The sequence below is a fragment of the Podarcis muralis genome, chromosome 7 (assembly GCF_964188315.1).
Source record: "Podarcis muralis chromosome 7, rPodMur119.hap1.1, whole genome shotgun sequence".
NCBI lineage: Eukaryota > Metazoa > Chordata > Lepidosauria > Squamata > Lacertidae > Podarcis > Podarcis muralis.
Genome location: NC_135661.1, coordinates 26,673,627 through 26,687,857, shown reverse-complemented (window position 1 = coordinate 26,687,857; position 14,231 = coordinate 26,673,627). Strand labels below are relative to the sequence as shown.

General features: G+C 48.0%; 1 protein-coding gene across 1 annotated transcript; it reads left to right on the top strand.

The window, feature by feature from the left end:
• The first annotated feature begins 676 nt into the window (after window positions 1-676).
• On the top strand, window positions 677-12,720 carry AGMAT (agmatinase (putative)). The gene is made up of 8 exons (XM_028740557.2): window positions 677-1,483; window positions 6,085-6,287; window positions 6,865-6,913; window positions 7,213-7,408; window positions 9,151-9,274; window positions 9,978-10,033; window positions 11,157-11,241; window positions 11,583-12,720. The coding sequence occupies exons 1-8, from the start codon at window positions 1,080-1,082 to the stop codon at window positions 11,654-11,656; spliced, it is 1,191 nt and encodes a 396-aa protein (XP_028596390.2). The 5' UTR covers window positions 677-1,079; the 3' UTR covers window positions 11,657-12,720.
• Window positions 12,721-14,231: the final 1,511 nt, after the last annotated feature.

The following is a 14,231-nucleotide window of genomic DNA, read 5'->3' as shown; positions in this document are numbered from 1 at the left end:
AACAGCCATACTGAAGGAATGAGGGTCTCAAAAAGTTTGGATGGTTTCTTTCAGATACTAATTGCGCACCTGTATACATTCCACAACAAAAGCTGCACAAGCATACATTTTAATCCTTTGTAGCAAAAGCCAGCCTTCCGAGAATCTCAGCTTTTGTTTTAAAACAAGTCAAGTCCTTAAGGCCATTCCTCACTTAGACATGCAGGCATTCCTTTGTCTACATGATTAAAAGGTGCCCTCCCTTCTCTTTCTCTTTCTCTTTCCCTACTGAACGATTTGTTAATGTTTTAAGGGTCAAAACCCAGAACAGTGCCTGGCAGCAGAATGCTTAAAAGGACAGGAGCAGGAGATTTTGGGGTCAGTGCCAATGTCTTCCACCTCCCATCATTCCCATCACCTGCTGTCTGACCCTTTTGCCTGTTGCCCGCTGCCAGTTCGAAGTGCGAATCCCTCTTAACAAGGGACGGTTCAACATCAAGTCAGGGTTGGGAAGCTGCAGGTAGGATGGGGGCCAGTGGGTGTGATTGCCCTTTGTGGACCACTTCGTTTGCCCCCCCCCCTTAAAAAACAGGTTTAAAAAGGCTTTCTGATCTATGGCCTGATAGCTTCTCTCTAAAGAACAAGGGATTTATTTATTTTTTTTGAGCAGGAGGGAATTGGCTAGAAAGAAATAAAAGATCAGTAGAAGCTGGCATAACCTCACCCTCCTCTTCTTAAAAAAGGTGGTTGTGTTGCTGAATTTAAACAGCTCTTAAGCAACTAAGGCTTTCTGGTGGAAATAAGTCATCAACTCTAAAACACACATATCGGGCATGGTAAAAATCACTGACTCTCCTCTCCACCCTGGGAAAAAACCCCTTTTGAAATCCCAACTGGAAATGAGACAGTGCCATCTAGTGAGAAAAAAGTTTCACTGGCTGCAGAGGCTTCTCAGGCTCATTTGTGCTCATTTGTGCCCTTTGAACCCATCAAGGGAGGAGGCAGAAAGGCAGGCTCACTGGCTGTGCATGTTACGGGGGGAGTGTCTCTCCTGAACACCTTTAAAGCTACCAGCTGTATCCTGTCTTGGGGGCTTCAGCATGGAGATCTTCTGTTCCTTGGGGCGCAAAGCCCTGTTGCAGGGGAAGGCGTGTCAAAACAGCCTCGCCGTTGGCAAGCAGGTGTCCTGCAGAACATTCCCGACAGGCACATGTCACTCTCAGCAGCTCAGCAGCAACAGCAGGGCTAACCCAGGCTGGCCTGGCTGCCTGCCCAGAACTCCCTGCGGTTCCTTCTTTGAAAGTTTCTACACCGGGAGTTTTCACCCTCGTCGCCTTCTCTCCAATGCCCGCTCCAATGTGCCACCCAGTGCGGAGTTCGTGGCCAGACCCGTGGGGGCCTGCTCCATGTTCAAGCTGCCCATCCAGAATTCAGCAGAGGGTCTGGACGTGGCGTTTGTGGGGGTCCCTCTTGACACGGGGACCTCCAACCGTCCTGGGGCCAGGTGAGTGGGTTTGCTTTGGGAAGGGAAGGGATTGAATGCTGCATCACAAACTAGGCTCTAGTGGAAGGAGGCCACACAGCGGTGCTGTCAGGGTAGGACTTTGGGGGGGGCAGTCACCCAGGGTTCCCCTAATCTGCAGAATGAGCAGGAGGGTCCCCCAAAGTGGCAGAACTATCACACATTTTGACGCATTTGCATGACCATCGAAAGGGGCGAGGTTTCATTAGACCCATTAAAAACCAGAAATTACCTAACTGCGTCAACAATCAAAGTTCAAAGTCCAGGCCTGGCTGAGAGTCTTAGCAGTGAAATGAAGCAACCTTGGGGCTGTTTCTCCAAAATTCTCCTTGGAGTTTGAGCAACCTAGTCTCCGCGCTTTGGAAACAAAAGTGATGTGATGCATTGGGAAATCTACTGTTATGTGTGGGTTTTTCTGAAAGCATGAAGACGTTGGCACAGAGACTACACATACAGCAATGTGTGTTAGGTGCCCAATGATGGGCCTCAAAAGTGAAATCGGGACTCATCTGTTAAAAGAGTTTGCCCCAGAGGTATTTTGAGCAGATCAAACCCCACCCTTCAATATCAAATTCTGATCCTCAAGCCTATTTGAAACTTATGCTTGAAATGGAATCAAACTGGCTTTCTTCTAATTTTCTTAGTGTTTTCCTAATGTAAAATCAGAATTACAACAAAATGAAGTTATAAAACATAACATAGGAACAGTACAGAGGCTGTATTTTCCAAATAAATACAGAGCAGATAATGTAGAAAAATAAAAGCAGCAAAACACATGGTGAAAGCCAAATTATTCAGTTTGGTGGGGGGAAGAGAATTTTGTTTATATAGATTGGACACATAAATAAAATCTCACCAAACAGCGCAGAAATGTTCCGGTTCTTCCTTACCCTTAGAAACGTGTAATTTGTGAGCTATTATCTCTGCAGTTGCCAGAGTCAGTCCACATGCTTTTGTACTACAATTAATCCTGTAGTGTCTTCAATTTCTGAGCCAAGTTAAGTTCTCACTGCAAGCAGGAAGAAGTTACTAGTTTGGAAAATCTTGCAAGTTCCTTAGTTTGGAAAATCCTGTTTGCCATCCTGCAAGTTCAAAGGGGCAAGTTGTATAACTTGTTGCTTAAATGGAATACTCAAGACGAGACAGTTAAATCAGCCGTGATAAAATGGGCACAAGATATTGGGTACAACATTATGTTTGAAGACTGGGAAAGGTTATGGACCACCGGTATGAAATTTACGGCATGTAGTGCCTTAAAAGAAAACATTATGAAAATGATGTACAGGTGGTACATGACCCCAGTCAAACTTGCAAAGATATATCATTTGTCTGACAATAAATGTTGGAAATGTAAGGAAGCTGAAGGAACATTCTTTCACCTATGGTGGACATGCCTGAGGGTGAAGGCTTTTTGGGAAATGATTTATAACGAGTTGAAAAAGGTATTTAAGTATACCTTTCATAAGAAACCAGAGGCCTTCCTCCTGGGCATTGTAGGCCAGAGAGTGCTAAAGAAAGATAGAACTTTTTTTCTATATGCAACTACAGCAGCAAGAATCCTTATAGCCAAATACTGGAAGGCACAGGAGCTACCCACACTGGAAGAGTGGCACACGCAACTGATGGACTACATGGAACTGGCTGAAATGACTGGCAGAATCCGAGACCTGGGAGAAGAGGCAGTGGAAGAGGACTGGAAAAAATTTAAGGACTATTTACAAAAACATTATAAGTTATATGAATGTTGAGAATTTGCTAAGTTTTGAGAAAAATATGCTTCAGTATTGAGACTCGGAAATGATTGAAACTAAGTTACGACCGAGAAAAGTTTAATTTTTAGAGTAAATAATTAGATGAAAATACAAAAACACATGAAACAAGGTATTAATTTGCTGTTTATTTTTATTGTAAAGAATGCAGGGATGGAGGATGTGGGGAAGTCCAGTTGATGATGGAAAAAGATCTGGAAAAATGAATTTACTTTTGTTTAATTTCTTCTTACTTTTTGTAAAACAGCTTTTGTTGTGCTATTGACGATGTATTGACGATGTACTTTGACCTTGGAAAACAAAGCAATAAAAAAAATATTATAAAAAAAACAAAAAAAAAAACAAAGGGGCAAGTTGCATGAATTGGCTCTCAACGGCAAGGACCATCTCCTGAAGTGGAGCTGTTTCAGCTGCAAAGGCCCATGACAAGACAGGACAAACCCAGCAAGCAGGATGCGCCCTTGGTGGATCTTCTGCCAGCCTCAGACCACGGGGAAGTCATATGTTCAACATTTCTCTGCAGCTGTGACAAATGAGGAACATTTTACACAGAGAAACAATGGTTCTTTGACCTGCATAGCTCAGCAGGTTAGCATGTGGTGCTGAAAACGCCAAGGTTGCAGGTTCGAACCCCTCATATTCTTGTATTGTAGGGGGTTGGACTGGATGATCCTTAGGGTCCCTTCCAACTCTACAATTCTATGATTCTATATAATAGTTTGTTCCAGCATAGCTAAATTTCCCTTCAGCAAAAGGGATTACCTATGATTCTATATAACATATCCAAGTCTCCTGGGTATGATCTGAAATGTTTCCAGGCCACCTTGGGGTCCCTCTGATAATCACAGGCCGTTTCAGCCCAGGGGAGAGATCCCTCCCCTCAGCCTTTCCAACTGGACATGTGCTTTTAGATCAGTTTCCCAGCTGGTATCTTGAATCCCTTTCAGCTGCCTTGGGATGCCTCCACCTGCCCAGGCCTCTTCAGAGATCTCATCCTGCAGCACCAATTTGCTTTGTTTTCCTCGGTGTGTGCCAAGAAAACTTAAGTGAGCTGGGGAAGGTCTCTTCCTCCCATTGCTGGCCTCGTTGTCCATGTCCATCTTTGGGATGTGCAAATGCTTGTGTCATTTGATCAGGAAATAAGGCAGAACAGCCAGATTCATTTTCGTCGGCCAATTGGTGCCAAAGAAGGATAGAACTTTTTTTATGTATGCTACGACAGCAGCAAGAATACTCATTGCAAAGTACTGGAAGACGCAAGATCTACCTACCCGGGAAGAATGGCAGATGGACTACATGGAGTTGGCGGAAATGACTGGCAGAATCCGAGACCAGGGAGAAGAGTTGGTGGATGAAGATTGGAAAAAAATTAAAGTATATTTACAGAAATATTGTAAAATTAATGAATGTTAGAAGGATGCTGGAAAGAAGTTATATGGCATTAGTAGAAATGTTATCAAGAATTAGGTAAGAATAGATTGATTATGGGTAAAGGTGTAAAATTTAAGGCTAAATTGCGTTAAGATAAATTATGGAACTAAATTTGAGAAAGAGGGAAATGACTTGCTGAAACAACTAATTGAACTAGAATACAAAAAGGGAGGTGAGAGGAAGTCAAGGAAATAAGCAAATGAAAGATAAGGACATGAAAATACTGGTTCTTCTTTCTTTTTTCTTCTTTAAATGTTTTTGCTTTCTAAATGTTTTTGTTTTTTCTTTCATAATGTTTTGTTGTTTCTTTTTTATTGTATTTTTTTCTTTTTTTATCTATTGTTGAAGCTTTGTAACCTTTTATTGTATGTTTTTCTTTTTTCTGGATTTGTTAAACCCTAATAAATATTTTTTTTTAAAAAAAGAAGAAGAGCCAGATTCATTTTTCAGACTTTCACAAAACTCATCCAGGCTCCAAGCTGTGTGGAGTGGGGCCGCTGGCAGTGCTAGGTCTCGTCAGAAAGCCTAAAAGGGGCCCCTCAGTGTGGCTTTTTCATGGGGGCACCACCATTCTGTCTTGTGAAGGAAATGACCCAGAAGCCCAGTTCCAGAGCATCAGGGCTGCGAGCTTATCAGAGGCCTTAGGCAAAGGTGGGATAACTCAGTTTCCCAGGCCTATCTGGTCCTCAGGACCCCACCCCCTGGCCACACACCTCACAAGCCTTGCTTTGCACCCTCCTTGAGTGTTTGGACCCAGCTGAGATGTGTCCTTTCCCTCTGAGAAAACCCTCTGGCTTACCTGGATGGAGGACAGAGAGGGGGGGTGGGGGGTATTGTTACCAGAGGACTGGCCATTGTGTGTACCATCCCCCCTCTAATTCTAAGCCACATGCTCACATTTCTGTTGTAGACCTTCTCTTTCTGTGACATGTGTATGACATTTTTCCGGTGGTCTTTGGGTAAGGCATCAGGCAATTCCTAAAGTCTTTGCAAGTTCTTGTACATCCTTGTTTCTGGGTCCTCACCTCCTATGAAGTGGGGTAGGCGGACAGAATAATAAAGATCTGCCTTGCTTTCATGGGATCCTGCCTCAACTCACCCATCTCTGATCGATTAAAAACTTGGGGGACACTGAGTCCCTTAAAAGAGGAGTTAGGCTGTTAAAGGCAACCCCCCTATTTTCTGGCACAGTGTGTGTGCAAAAACTAGCCTAGGTAAAAAGCACATTCATTGCCCCGCCTACATTTGTCTCTGGCCCCTCACATCAGCAGTATGCGGCCCTCTGAAGGAATGCTAGGAAGTAATGCGGTTCTCAGGCTGCCAAAGGCTCCCTACAGGGAGTCTGAGCACTACAAACACAGGTGTTGCTTTTTTCCACCTCAGGTTTGGTCCTCGCCACATCCGGGCCGAGTCGTCATTGGTGAGATTGTGCAATCCAAGCACTGGGGCAGATCCGTACCATTCTCTTGTGGCAGCCGACATCGGCGATGTGAACGTCAACCTGTATAACCTGAAGGATAGCTGCCGACAAATCCGAGAGGCCTTTCAAAAGATAGTGGCACAGGGCTGTGTGCCCCTCACGCTGGGTAAGGACGTTGCCAAGCAGCCTGGGGCTGCGATAGCACTGATCGCAAAGAAGCGGCTAAATTGGGGGTGCTGTGGTGCCCCTTGGCAATCTCCTAGTCAGTAGTATTTCAGAAATCTAATCACCATGTGTTGATGTGGCAAGGAGTCCCAAAGACCCCAAAGCAAAAAAAGAGATCAGAAACCCCCCAAAAGCATAGCTATCAGATTTGAAAATAAGGGATCAGCAGCCTCGAAAATAAGCGACCAGCAGCCTCACCTGTTCTGGGGACAGTCTACGGGATATCTAACAATCCGGGATAGCAGCGGGAAGCAGCGCTGGAATAAGGGAATTTCCCGCAAAAAAAGGGAAGGTTGAAAGCTATGCCTAAAAGTAGCATCTGCCCCCTGAGCCAGCTGTCTCATTCTGCCTAAAGAACTAGACCTTATCATGGCGACACCAAGGATAGAGCTTCCCAAACACATGCAATCTTAAAATATGTACTGGCTAGCCAGTGGTTAAAGTAACATTAGAGAATGTATAGAAAGAAGAGGGAGGGGGCTCAATCTCACCATCAACCATATTATCTGTCCTTGCAGGTGGAGACCACACAATCACGTATCCCATCTTGCAAGCCGTGGCAGAAAAGTGAGTCTAAATTGAGAAACAGCACCAACAGTGTCAGGCAGCTTCTGCCAACCCTGTGGGCAGAGGGTAGGGAGGGGCATAGGGTGTGCATGTACAAACTAGCCTCCTGTACAAAAGGCGTGATTTGCATCCGTTGCTCCACCCGCCTTTGTCTCTGGCCCCGCCCCGCCCATCACCAGTGTACAGCCCCAGGCAGATGGGCATGTGGTCCTCAGTGCAGAAAAAAAGCTTTCCTGCCTTCCCTGTAGTGGTCAAGTCACGCCATCTTGTTCCCTTAGCATCTCTCCTTCCTTCTGCAGGCACGGCCCTGTGGGGCTGGTACATGTAGATGCCCACACGGACACCGGAGACAAAGCGTTGGGGGAGAAGATCTACCATGGGACGCCGTTCCGGCGCTGTGTGGACGAGGGACTCCTGGACTGCAAACGGGTCGTTCAGATTGGAATCAGGGGCTCCTCCTACACTCAGGACCCTTACAAGTATTGCCGAGACCAGGTAAGATGGCAGGAGCCAGCCAGCAGTAGATCACAGAGAACAAGTTTGGAATTAGCTCTTTATTAGCAAAACAGGATCTGCACAGGCCTAATGAGCACAGCAGCTCATCTCCAGTAGGTCTTGCCCCCCATGAAGCAGTTACCAAGACTAAAGGTCCCTGCCCCCCCCCAACAGTCTATGTCTCCTCCTCTCCAGGGTTTTCCTCAAGCAATTGGAGACTGTGCCTGCATGCTCTCCTCTGCCCTTTTCATGCCTCTTCTGGTACTGGGAGACCAGTGAACTTGCTGTGGCCAGTGAGAGAGATGCCTGTGGCTCTTCACAAGCCTGACCCATCTCTGCCTCTTGGCCTCTCCTGCTTCGGTTTCTGCCTCTGATTCTAGACTTCTCTCTGCCACAGACTCTCCCTGTTCACTGAGTCCTGTTACCTCTTCAGCTTCCAACACCTTCTCTTCCCCGTCATCTTCCTCTTTTCCCTCTGACCACCTTCCCTTGTCCCACCATCAATCCCCGGGCTCTGAGCCTTCTTCTCTTGGTGGTCCCCCAGCTGGTTCCTCCCACCATTCCTCTTCGTCCAACCAATCCATGACATCAGACCATGTCAAACTTCTAATATTATGCCCGCCCAATACAGTCATTCCTCGGGTTGAAGTAGCTTTGGGTTAAGCATTTCCGGGTTGCACTCTGCGGCAACCCGGAAGTAACGGAGCGCGTTACTTCCGGGTTTCGTCGCTTGCACACGTGCAGATGCTCAAAATGACGTCATGCACATGCACGGAAGCAGCAAATCGCGACCCGTGCATGCGCAGATGCGCAGACGTGGGTTGCGTTCGCTTCAGGATGCGAATGGGGCTCCGGAACGGATCCCATTCGCATCCAGAGGTACCACTGTACTACTCATGCCTAGCATTACTCATTCGTTATTACGCACCTGAAAATAAATCACGAATATACACTGCTTATTTATAACCCACCTTTCCTCCAAAGAGCTTCAGGTGGTCACAGGCTTTCAGCTCCCCATTTTGTCCTCACAACAGCCTTGCAAGGGAGGTAAAGCTGAGAGAGAGTGACTGGCTCAAGGTCACCCAGTGAGCTTCATGGCTGAGTAGTGAATTGAAGCCTTGTCTCCCAGGTCTTAATCCAACACACTAACCCTTAACACACACTGGTTCTCTGTGTGAAATACAGTAAAAAGGAAAACCAGGCCTGCATACTCTGCATGCTGAAATATTTAAAAATCTGCACCCAGGCTACCCATACTCTGTACCCAGAAAGCCAGATTCTGCAACTTGGATAAATTGTGGGAGAACATTCACATTTTCTATCCTGCCTCCTGGATATCACTAGTCGCTAGACAATACAACCCCACCTTCAGGCATGGAGACTCTCACTTGGATTCTCCCTTTCAGCTTTCTACAGTTCACCAGGCATTGCTCACACACTTTTAAGCCTATCTCGATAAGAACTAGAAACTTGATCACTCTAGGATTTTAAGGAAGCTGGTTTCTTCTGTATCAGTTCTCTGCACCTACACAGCCTTGTTTGCAGTCTTGAAAGGACAAGAAAATCAGGGGAGGCACCTTCCTCTGTTCCTTTTCATGGGAGAACACTTGTCAGGTGTCAGCTGTGGGGCCAGAGAGCAACTTTACACCTGCACGGCTGCAAAGCTAGATACCTTATCAGTATGATGGCCCTCTTTAGATCTGGGATTCTCCATTCCAAAGCTTTCGCCGGTGTTTTAACAGGGTTTCCGGGTGGTGCTAGCAGAAGACTGTTGGATGAAGTCGCTAGTCCCTTTGATGGCAGAGGTGAGGAAGCAGATGGGAGACAAGCCTGTTTATATCAGCTTTGACATCGATGGAATAGACCAGTGTTTCCCAACCGGTGTTCCGCGGCACACGAGTGTGCCGTGAGACGTTGCCTCGTGTGCCGCGAGATGCCTGGAGGGAGGCGGGCGAGTCGGGCGGCGAGAGGCGGGGCGGCGGCAGCGAGGAGAGGCCGCGCCTCCTGCTGTTGCCTGGCGCTCCTCCTCGCAGCCGGAAGCGCTGCCTGGGCGCCTCCGCGCGACTCTGCCTTGCTGGGTTTGGTCTCCCAGCAGAGACGGGTCACACGCGCCCCTCCCTCCCTCCCTCAGCCTGCGCGGAGGGAAAGCCAGAGAGAGGCATCGCTCCTGCGCGGCGGGAGAGGGAGCAGCCGGAGCGATGCCCCAAACGAACGCATGGGACCGGAGGGGAAATCCTCTCCGAGGCGGATTGAGCGCAGCTGAGAGAAGCCTTTCGAGGAGCTGCCGTGTCCCCTGGAAACCCCCTTCCCAGCTCTGCCTCAGCCGCCGCTGCCTCAGTTGCCGCCGTCCCTCAGTCCCTCGCTCTGCTGCCTCCTCCCACCCCCAAAGCTTGGAGGTTCCCCAGCAAGGGGGAGGGAAAAAAACTTTCACTTTTGTGCGTCCCTCCCGGCGTGACGCTGCGCGCTGACGTCACGGGGCGGGGCTTTAATGGTGGTGTGCCGCGAGATTTTTTTTTAGTAAACAGGTGTGCCGTTGCCCAAAAACATTTGGGAAACACTGGAATAGACCCTGCCTACGCCCCTGGCACTGGGACACCCGAGATTGCCGGCCTGACTCCTTCGCAGGTAAAATAAGTGTGCAGAAACGTAAGCAGTACAGGTCTAAGCAAGACGTTTGCTGCATTGCTTTGGCTTCTAGGGGGTCAAGCTTTTCTGAAACAAAAGTGAGGAGCTTGTGGCCTTCCAGATGTTGCTGGGCTGACAATTCCCATCATCCCTGATCCTTGGCTATGCTGCTTGGAGCTGAGTCCAGCGACACAGGAGGGCCTTAGTAACTGCAGACTTTGCTTTACCTTCTTCTGACTCGGAGGTTACCAATTGCATCAGCCTGTTCAGTTGCAGGCGTTTGTGCCCATTTTTCAATTTGGTTGGATCCCTGATATGCAAAGACCTCCTTCTGTAAAAGGGGCGAGGAATCTTTTCCAGCAAAAGGGCCACATTTCCTCCCAGATAATCTCTTAGAGGCCATGTACTGCTGGCAGACAGCACAAGAGTCAGAAGGGGATGAAGCAAACAACAAATATAAATCTTACCTTTGTAGGCAAGAAAGAGGCATTAGCGGGGACGCAGGTGGCACTGTGGGTTAAACCACAGAGCCTAGGACTTGCCGATCAGAAGGTCGGCGGTTCAAATCCCCGTGATGGAGTGAGCTCCCGTTGCTCGGTCCCTGCTCCTGCCAACCTAGCAGTTCGAAAGCACGTCAAAGTGCAAGTAGATAAATAGGTACTGCTCCAGCGGGAAGGTAAATGGCGTTTCTGTGCACTGCTCTGGTTCGCCAGAAGCGGCTCAGTCATGCTGGCCACATGATCCGGAAGCTGTACGGTGGCTCCCTCAGCCAATAAAGCGAGATGAGCACCTCAACCCCAGAGTCGGCCACGACTGGACCTAATGGTCAGGGGTCCCTTTACCTTTACCTTAAGAGGCATTAGCAAGGTTCAGGGGCATGTCACAGCCTGGTATAAACATTCCTGGAGTGTGCAAAACAGGGGCAGAGGGGGGTGGCCTGGCTAGTGGGGGGGGTGGCATAGACTGAAGAGACTCCCGAGGGCCGGAGAGAAGAGTTTGAAGGGCCGCATTCAGCTCCTGGGCCAGACTACAAAATGCGTTTTCCCTCCACTCGTTTAAGTCACTTAATTCTAGAGCCTCTCCCTGCCCCTGACCCACTTGCCTTCTCTTGATTTTCAAACAGGCTCTGGAGATTATTCGCGGCTGCCAAGGCCTGAATATCGTTGGGGGCGACCTTGTTGAAGTGGCGCCGATGTATGATGCTTCCGGTAAGTGGTGTATCTTGGCATCTGCCGCTTTAGCGACAACCTGAATGGGGATACTTGATCCCCCCCAAAAATGTAAGGATCCTGCTTGGGTCCTCTTGACAAGAGCAATGTCTAAGCTCTGTGAAGACCCTCTCGCAGCACATCCAAGAAAGTAAGACACTACAAGCCCCATTTTATGGACTGGAGAACTGAGGTTTAAGTGGGGGAAACACCACAGCAGCTCCCTTCTCTGGCTACCCTGAAGCATAGTCAGTCAGCCAATTGCTCTCTCCATAGCAGCCAAGGGTTGGGAGAGGCAGCAAATTCCTTAATTTGGCTTTCTGCTCCTTTTGCTTACACAGGTAACACAGCACTCCTGGGAGCAAATCTGCTCTTTGAAATGCTGTGCGCCCTCCCACAAGTCAAGAGGACATAAACCGTTTCAGGGAAGCTTCCGATTCACACTACAGGTGCTCGTAATGCACAAGGACCTCCCTGCAGACCTGCAAAGAATCAGAACGTTGCATTTTTAACTTTGCTGGATTTGTGCAACTCTCTGCCTGCTACCAGACCCTTTCCTGACACCTACAGCAATAACCAGGACAGCTGAAAATGTGCAGGGTTGACACAATGGGAGATGGCTAACCAGCAAATGCAAGTTCTGGGAATCTTTGGTTTTGTGGGGAAATTAAGTTGCTAGCCCTCATTGCTGCTGGAAGAAAAACCAAAAAATGGAGCACAGGACACAGCCACCCAATACCTAAGAGCACCTGGCAATGTCAGCCAAGTCCCAGCCTTTCACCAAGAGCATAGTAGTTTGCATAAAAGGCATGTGCAAATAAATGAATGTACAAATTATAAAGAGCGCCGGATGAGAACATATCACTGGGAGCCTCAGAGCCAAGATGGGATAGCCAATGGGGTGCCCTCTGTATGTTTCTAAACTGCAGCTCCCAACATCCCTGATGGGAGTCCAACCACATTGCAAGGTCACCATGCTTCTCCTGCTCTGCTACATCAAAACAGAGGTCAATGTAATCCACATAGTCCTCTCTCCTTTGGCAGCCATCCAGACACCTTCAGTGAGTCCACAAGCAGGGCGTGATGGCAACAGCCTCCTCTGTTCTTTGTCCCAAAGTTAACTGGTATTCGCAGGTATACTGCCTCTGAATTTGGAGGCTCTATTTATACCTCTCCATCGTAATCTCCTGTTAAAGCCATCTGAGCGGCCATATCTTGTGTCTGCGAGTTCCACAAATTCAGTTCTACATTGTGTGAAGGGCAGGGGAGGGGGGCAGGGGAGGGTAGAGAGAAAAGGAAGAGAGAAAACCCGAGGAAGGTCTCCCACAAAAGGCACCGAACTCAATCCAATGCCATGGAAATTTAACAGTGTGAGAGTTGGCTCCAAATTGCACTGTGCACCACCATTAATTTATCATCAAGAGTCACTTGGAAGCACCAAACCGTATTCTGAACACACATTAAAATAGTTTTATTTCAGTTGCAGATTCTGTAAGAGTCTTAAAGCAAAACCAAAATAAAATTAGGGCCTGTTCACAAATACAAAAAAAAGACAATTTGCCCAATAAATTATTTATTCCCCACCCACCCAACCCAAGAGTATCAAAAGTGCAAAATGTTCAGCTTTCTTTTCAAACCAATCCCTCCACTTGGGCTGGATTATTCGTATCAGTTCCTGACAAACATTTCTACAGAACACAGAAGACAAAATGGCCGTCACAGGGAGGCTGGGGTGGGGGGAACCAAACACATTGAACGTCAAAGGAAAAGTCGACAACGCACAGGAGGATCAGACAATATGCTATCACTTCCCTGCTAAAGGCATTAAGCTTCAGGTTCTAGGAAGTTTGAATAAGAAAGGCTTTGTATGGTTGTGTCTGTGCATTGTGGGCAGTCCTAAACCATGGTTTACGGTGCATGAGCAAATCACACCCTTCCCGCTTATGCCTTGGAGGAAACAAACTGCGACCCTTGATTTAGCGTTGGATCGTGGCTTGCTTGGCTCCATCAAACCACAAGAAGTAGGGCAAGAACAGATCTCGGCTGCGAATTGTGGTCTGCCTTCCCCTGCTGCGAGTTGGGAGGGGCAAAATGGGCGCAATTTTGCTCGTGTGCCGTCAAGACACGGTTTGCGGCTCACCGTCACGTTTGAGAACCAACAAGCAGGCAGTGGAAGCATTCTTCTCCCAAAAGCTCCGAGAGAAGGTTGTCAATTCTATAGCAATTTCTGTTAACGGGATTAATGGATTAAATTTAGTTAGCAGAAGGTACCTGGGTCTTTTGGCAAAGGAGAGGCCTGGGCTTAGCGTTACAGGTGGTGAAGTTCTCTGCGTGGTCCTCAGAGCCGATGACAATCGCACGCAGACGCTAAATTCAGCATCAACAAAAGAGAGGGGAGCCTTGCATGAATTTGGCACCCATGCAATTGCACTGAGTTGAGGCTTGCCCCCTTCATACAAGAGCCAAGCTGCGTGGGAGAAGAAGGAGTGATATACCCAGTCATGTTTTAAAACTGGGCTACGAGAGCTACCGTTGACCACTGATTCACCAGCGGTAGTTGCTGGGACACTTGTTGTCCAAGGCCGACTGCAGAATGATAGATGGCAGGAAAAAGCTAGGGCGTCCTCCCCAGCCCAGCTTCTAAACCCCACAGCATCCTGAACTCCCACTGAGGATGCAGAGCTCATTTTGAGGGCTCCACCCTCTACTTTTCCCCTGGACCACCTTCTACCTAGAAAGCTCCACCGACTGCATGCAAAGGTGTTTCTGTGAAACCCGAGAACGGGCAAAGCTTTCCCTGTCATTGGAACCTGGCAGTATATTAATTCTTATCCCAGTGCTATTTGTTACAAAGAACACGTCATTAAAACAGTGCTGATTTCTTTGCCAGCACACCCTACGTATTTCTTAAATCGCTCGCTGAGGCACACAAGTTCATTTGCCCTCAAAGGGACAAGGCAGCTTCCGATTATCTGCTCGGCGGCAGCTGC